We start from the raw sequence: 7,310 nt of genomic DNA on the forward strand, positions 1-7,310 counted from the left end.
ATTCATTGAGGACTCGGGTTCGAGCACCGTAGATGCTAGGGGTGTGAGCGTTCAATGTCAAAAGGTTGAAAGTTATCTTTGAATATATATTATCTTATATTTACCCATATTAATAAAAAATATCTAATTTTTTATAGAGAATAATAATAAGATATAGTAGTATTATATATTTTTTTGAAACGAATACAGATTCAAACATTAAAAATAATATTATTAGAATTCACGTTCATAAATTTTAAGATCTTTTAGTGTCCTAGTAAGATGGTGCTTTCAACTCTTTGAAATCTTCAATTCAATCAAATTACTACATTTGTAACTAGGTACGAGCATAGAATTTTATGTTAAGGAGGATGAATTTATAAAATCGTAAGAGATGAGAACATTTTATTAATAAAAACTTAAAAATATATAAAATTCTAAAATTTGTAGGGTAGTCTCCCTCGCTCATCCTTTCTCGGTCCACCATGTTCATAATGTTGATGAAAAATGATGGTTGCAACGGTTGTTGACAGTTCATCCCTTTTGATTTGGACGAAAAGTAATGATTGATGGTCTAATGAGGGAGGTGTAGAGTGGTAGACTTGAAGAAGATAATGATTTATATATTGATCTTTAATTCTATGTTAAAATGGTTTTTTATAAGTTGACAGACTAAATAGATTCTATATCAGATAGTAGATTTAGTTATAGTAGATTTAGTATTGACATATTACTTGAGGCATCCGGTAATCATATCAGGAGACATTATTTCATCTCCATTCCATTTCTCAAACCCTACATGTGGCCGAAATGGATGCTCGAGTCTTATCTCCCACCATTAATCTCCATTTTCTCTCCTCGAATAGACCACCCCCCACTTACATGACTAATCGAGGAGATGCAACTAACAAGAACATGGATTGGGTGCAAATCTATGACACAAAGAACTAACTGGTGACAGTGATGGAATAATGATGATCAATCCCTAGTCCCCAACAGTGCTTGGGATTCGATGGGAACGATATTCATATTCCCATGGAGGGTTAAGCCCTTTTATTTATAGTAAAAAAGGGTGGGATTGGAGTTCAAAGCTCGAGGGCCATTTTGTGGTTCATGAAATAAGATGAAGTGGTGTGGGCAATGGAGCTTTGTTGTTGCCATGGTAGCCATCAACTTTGCGTTGGCCACAACAAATGCACTTTACAAAATGATTCTCGACCGAGGAACCAGCCGTATAATCATCTTGGTCTATCGTCAAGCCATTTCTACACTTTGTTTGACACCGATTGCCTGCGTCCGGGAAAGGTATATATTCGATACGAACACGTTCGGTTTATTTAAGTTTTTAATAGTATGAGTCGATTACAAAATAGTAAATGTTCATAAAATTTCTTAACCTAGAACGATATATAAATAAACCATGCAGACATAGTTGCTCGAATTCGAATTCCGTAATAAAAATAACGTTATCTTAAAAGATTAGATTTTATATTGATTGAATTACGATAACTGGTATTGTATTCCCGAGATGTTTATGAATCAGTTTATTAACTTCATTGCAGAAAAGGCAGACCGAAGCTCACAGCCAGTGTCTTCTGCCAGCTTTTCCTCAATGCTCTCATAGGGTTAGTCTAAAATCCAAAATATCATTTTTTTAATGATTATTCTACTGATTCTATAAGGTTAAATTGTAAACGAGGTTCTAGTATTATGTATTTTTTTTCGTATTTATCACTTCTACTTATAGAATATTCATTTCCAATCCCTTTACATACTTTAAGGCAAACTTTTTTCATTAATTTTGTCAAACAGTTTGACCTAATTATTTCCTAAAAGTTTAGGATGGCGTCAAGGATGAAACTAGGATAAAATATTTGGAGGTTCAAATTGTCTAAATTCAAAACTGATTAGGACCTAATAAGTATTTCCACAAAAACAAATGGGCGCTACAATTAATGTGATTAATTTCAAAACTGTCAGGGACGTGGAAACTGTTTAAACCAAAAAATTTAGGGGGTCAATATTTAATTTGACAAATTTAAAACCGATAGAAACCTAAAATCTAATTTGAGGGGATTACTTAATATGAATAGCTTGCAAATTAGTAGGGATCTAGAAGAGAGAAATACTATACTGTCTGTTTAACAGTAAAAAAAATGCCAAGGTGTTTATGTCACATGATCACTTATATAGAAAAATAATTCACGTTAAATTATTTGACAGATCAACCGAAAATGGTTAGCATCAAGGACAAATATAGATTTTTTCAAAATATAAAGGACTAGAAATTATCAAGTTTAAAAGTGACTAAATTCACTGAAAATGTATAATGCAGGGACCTTGTATAAAATTTGACCTTCTTAAAATTATTCTAAGAACCTATAAACAAAACAAACCCTGCAGGACAACATTGGCACAGTATTTTTTCCTTCTTGGGCTCGAATATACTTCAGCTACGTTCTCATGTGCATTCCTAAACACGGTTCCTGCAATCACCTTGGTTTTGGCTCTACCATTTGGGTAAAATCCTCGAACGCCAAGCTCATCATCTCTCCAACTCGACCGAGTCATAACTCGAATTGACTCGTACATTTTCAGGCTAGAGAGAGTGAATATCAGAAGCACGGCAGGTCAAGCAAAGGTCGTTGGCACTTTGGTTTGCATCGGTGGAGCAATGGTATTGACACTTTACAAAGGAAAGACGTTGGCGGGATTGGATTCAAGGGACACAAATAATCATATCGTAAACTACGACGGCACGATGGTTTCAACAAGGAAGAGAGAAAGATGGGGTATCGGTTCGATGTTTCCGGTTGCATGCGCCATCTGCTGGTCATCATGGTTCCTTCTGCAAGCTATGATTGGAAAGAGATATCCCAGCAAATATTCAAGCACTGCATTTCTGTCTCTCTTCAGTGCCTTTCAGTCGGCCATTTTAGGATTGGTAACAGAGAGGGACTTTGACAAATGGATTTTGAAGGATAAACTTGAACTAATAACAGTCGCATTTGCTGTAAGTACACCCTCTTCGTTCTTGTTATAACTACGGTTTTGGTCCCTCTAACATGACTATATTTGGAATTTAATCTTAGGGAATAGTGGCATCGGGCTTGTGCTATGTGGGAATGTCATGGTGTGTAGAACACAGGGGTCCGGTCTTCACATCAGCCTTCACTCCACTGGTACAAATATTCGTAGCAACGTTCGATTTCTCTTTTCTACATGGAAAACTCTACTTAGGAAGGTTATCTACTATAACCCTTATTTCATAATACTTATTGTTGCTAACATCCAAACATTTATATGGGTTCTAACTGTGCTAAGCTGTCATGAACAGCATCATCGGATCAATCTTAATCATAATCGGTTTATATATTCTGCTATGGGGAAGAAACTCAGAGGCACAAGAAATGCAACAGCCGCAATTTAAAGAGGAAGGAGACAATAATACAAGGTCACAGGTGTAACAAATCTCTAGTTGTGCAAGCATTTTGAGTTGTGTGCCCCAATCAACTTTGTATTAGATATATAGTGTAAAAAAATGCAGAAATGCAACATAAACAAACAAATCATCGAATCTAATGCATTCGAGGAATAGTCTGATACTAGCAAGGCCAATTTTTCGTTGCCACAGTTACCATCAAAACATTTTACCAAAACATACCAAGAACAATCAACAAACAACAATGTCAAAAGTCAAAACACAGTCAACATCAATGTTTAAAAAGGCACAGCTGAAGCACACCTAGGCGCTAAGGTGAGGCAAGGGTGAAGCGCCTAATCGGATCTAGGCAAGGCAATTTCAATGAAACGCAACAAGGCACACAAGGCGCATAAAGGCACACCTATACAGTTTTTTGTTCTTTTTGGCTTCTTTTATTTTTTTAATTATGTTTTACGTATTAACTTGGACCAAAAGTGGGGACCACATAAAAATAACATTAATCAAATGAAATTTAAACCTAAACCCTAAACCCTAATACATAAAATGTTGATGAATACTCTTTGGTGTTTACTTTGCATGAAGTATTCTTTTTGCTTGACTATACAACTAGAAAAAACTGCATATCTTTTATTTTTAAAAAGTGCGCCTTACTTCAATAAGGTGAACCTTGCCCCTCGGCTATAAAACCCCCATTGCCTTGGTGCACCTTGTGCCCTTTTTAACACTGGTCAGCATCATACCAAAGGATATACTTTACATATTATCACACTTATGCATGTGAATGAAAAGTGTGATCCTACAAGTGCCAGAGGATATATATATCCAATACTAGCAGCACATGTATGAAAAGTGATAAACATAAATCCGATACAGCTACAGATCAAAACAACAAACTAAGCACCAAATCATGCATTGTAATAAAATAAACAAAACATAAGTTCAACACTCCAAAATGGCCAAAAATATGGTCTTAGAAGACGTGTGTATATGAAAAAGAGATTCAAACATATGATTCTTAAAGAAAGATTACTCAAAACAAACAAATACTGATAAAGATAAAATTCAAAACAGCAACTACTGTCAAAGCTTAAAGCATTAAACCAGTAATGCGACCAAAACAGGAACTGAAAGGAGCTTTCTAATCAAACAAACCAAATCCCAAATCGTCGTCGCTCTCCTCCTCTGGCTCTTCCTGCAAAATAACCAAAACAATATCGCATATCAGAATAAATAGTGATAAACGAAATGCATCTGTTTATTCATTTGTGACTTAAAGTCCAACCTTCTTCTTTTCCTCAGGAGGTGGAGCAGCAGCACCGCCTCCACCGGCGGCAGCAACAGGTGTAGCAGCAGCAACCGGAGCACCACCACCACCAGCACCAACATTGGTTATAAGATTCTCAATGTCACACTTCTCGAAAAGCTTAGCAAACAAACCTGGCCAATAAGATTCAACCGAAACATTTGCAGCTTTAACTAAAGTTGCAATCTTCTCAGCCTATTAGCTACAGTTAAAGAAAACATCAAACTTCCCAAATCTACAGGAAATTAACTCTTTCAATAACAATATCAAAATCCCATTAGGAATGAAATAAACTTCAAACTAGAAACCGGGGAATCATGAAGCATAAGAGCATAGAGGATACAGTAATGGGAATGCCATCGTCATGGAGAATCAAAGCAGCGTAAGAGCAAGCAGCTTCGCTAACAGAAGACATCGTTTCACCTATTACTAAAAAAAGGCAGTAAGAGTAACTATTAACAATAACATCGACAACACTATAAATGAAAATAAACCTCGAGGGAATCTAGGAATGTAAAGTTTACCTGGGAATGGGCAAATTCGAGCAGCCGCAGTTCAAAGTTGGATGCAAAGTGTTGCTAGGGTTTCTCTTCTGCTCTGAAAGAGGGATTTTAAAGAAAGGGGAAAAAATAGTGTGATTGGGCTGTTCAACCGGCCTCAAAGGGCTTCTTTGCTATTTGCTAGTTAGGCCTAAACTATTTATTTTTTTTAAAATATAAAGGGATAATAACAGCAATACTCCTATATTCCTCCAAATCTTCCAATACGATACCTACACCTTTTAAATGTTTACTCGTCCTCTATGTACTTTGCTTCCCATCTTCTACCATGTCTCCAAAGCTAACAGGGTTTAATAATTGTTGTGGCCGTCTTTCGGGTGGGCCCAAAATTGGGTTTCGATTTGAATAAAATGCTAGAGTCGCCATCGATCATTTTAAAAAATATTTAGGTTGATCGGACATCGTCTTACCTGATCTGTGTTTTACTAGAAATGTGTTGAGTTCGGGAGTCGGTTACAGTCAAGGAATGATTAGCACCCTTGTACTGCCCTTTCGGTACCAATTAATTTGTCGGTTGTCTTAATTGCGAAAATTGAAATTTAATTTAAAATTTAAAAATTCAATTCGAATTGCTTACCTTTGATCGATTGAAATTACTACTGAAAAAGTCAAAAAAATGTTAAATTGAAAAATAAAAATAAATAAAGAAATATCAAATAAAAGGGGAAAGAAAAAGGGTTAATAATAATAATAATAATAAAATAAGTAAAATCATATTAACAGAAAGAATAATAAAAAAATAAAAAATAATATTAAAAGGGATAATAAAATAATAATGAAAATGAAGTAAAATAAAATAAAAAAGGAAAAATGTAAATGAAAGTTCGAATTAAAAGACTAAATTGAAAGGAACTAAACATTAAAGGCTTAATTGACATTAATTACAGGCTGCAAGAAAAAATAAGAAGTTAGATGGGTTAAATTGCAAAATATAAAAAAATGTAAATAAGGATTAAATTGAATAAATTAAAAATTTGGAGGCAAAATTGAAACAGATGACCAAAAATGAATTACATTTCGAACTTATAGGGACTGTAGAAATAATTTAAAATATTCTAATTACACATAGGTCCATAGTATATAAATACCCAAAATCCCATTTTTAATTCATTTCAAACATTTCCCACAAAACTCATCTTCCCTAACCCTAAAAAAACTCTAAACCAATTCTTCTCTGGCCACTGCCCGATGACCTCCTCGCCGTCGCCGTGGCCGAAAAAACTAACCTAGACCGAAATACTTTCCTTAACCCCGTAAACCTAAATTCAAACCCTAATTCCTCTAAAAAAAACTCAAACGTCGTAGATCTAAACCGAAATCGTTCGTTTTTACCTTAGTTCGATGGTGGCCTTTCGACTTCTGATGACTTCCTCTTCTCCGACGTGGCTTCCATGCACTCCCACCGACCCTTGATGAGGCAAAGCTTTGCCTTTTATGTCGTTTTTGGTTTGGTTGTTTTCGGTTTTGGCCGACTATTACTTGGGTTTGGTTGGCTTTTATTTTTCTTTGGCTCGATGTTTTCGTTTCTATCTGTTTGTTGGTTTTGTGCTCTCGGTTGCTTGTTGTGTTCTGATGTTGGTTTTGTTGTTCGACTGTTGTTGCTCCATTTTGTTCCCCGATCTTGTGTTTTCTGGTTGGCTTCATCGGGGCTTTTTATAGCACCAGACTGGTCGTTTTGTGTCCCGAACGGAACGGGATTTTTGGGCTGTTTACTCGTTCTGATATTTTCATGCATGTCATTCGGTCGTTCGTGATACCGGTCGCCTCGGGTTGGTTCAATCCCGGGGATTTCGACCGATTGGTAATCTTGCTAGCTCGTGGCTGCCACACGCACTTCTTTTGCGGCGCTGGTGCTTTGCATGACTAGGGTTTTGTAACCCTATTTTGCTTATGGGATAGATTAGGCCCGTTCTTCTAGATCGACCCGTGGAATGAATTTGGACCTTTTATTCGGACCCTTTATTCGAACCCTAAAAAAAGAAGAAGAAAAAAATAATTTAAAAAAGAAAAATATATTAATAAA

General features: G+C 35.8%; 2 protein-coding genes across 3 annotated transcripts; one reads left to right on the forward strand and one right to left on the reverse strand.

The window, feature by feature from the left end:
* Window positions 1-1,082: 1,082 nt before the first annotated feature.
* On the forward strand, window positions 1,083-3,529 carry LOC120136743 (WAT1-related protein At3g30340-like). The gene is made up of 6 exons (XM_039152709.1): window positions 1,083-1,284; window positions 1,542-1,604; window positions 2,383-2,499; window positions 2,578-2,992; window positions 3,072-3,223; window positions 3,317-3,529. Exons 1-6 carry the CDS (start codon window positions 1,103-1,105, stop codon window positions 3,444-3,446), a joined length of 1,059 nt encoding a protein of 352 aa, XP_039008640.1. The 5' UTR covers window positions 1,083-1,102; the 3' UTR covers window positions 3,447-3,529.
* Window positions 3,530-4,454: 925 nt separating this feature from the next.
* On the reverse strand, window positions 4,455-5,331 carry LOC120136668 (60S acidic ribosomal protein P1-1-like). Of its 2 annotated transcripts, XM_039152627.1 has the most exons (4): window positions 5,252-5,331; window positions 5,071-5,156; window positions 4,707-4,922; window positions 4,455-4,616 (listed from the first exon to the last, which is right to left on the reverse strand). In XM_039152627.1, exons 2-4 carry the CDS (start codon window positions 5,140-5,142, stop codon window positions 4,563-4,565), a joined length of 342 nt encoding a protein of 113 aa, XP_039008558.1. In that variant the 5' UTR covers window positions 5,143-5,156; window positions 5,252-5,331; the 3' UTR covers window positions 4,455-4,562. The 2 variants fall into 2 exon arrangements, with proteins under 2 accessions (XP_039008558.1, XP_039008559.1); XM_039152628.1 differs by lacking the exon at window positions 5,252-5,331 and having other exon boundaries at window positions 5,071-5,175.
* Window positions 5,332-7,310: the final 1,979 nt, after the last annotated feature.

This window comes from Hibiscus syriacus, unplaced genomic scaffold (genome assembly GCF_006381635.1).
Source record: "Hibiscus syriacus cultivar Baekdansim isolate YM2019G1 unplaced genomic scaffold, ASM638163v2 tig00110637_pilon, whole genome shotgun sequence".
NCBI lineage: Eukaryota > Viridiplantae > Streptophyta > Magnoliopsida > Malvales > Malvaceae > Hibiscus > Hibiscus syriacus.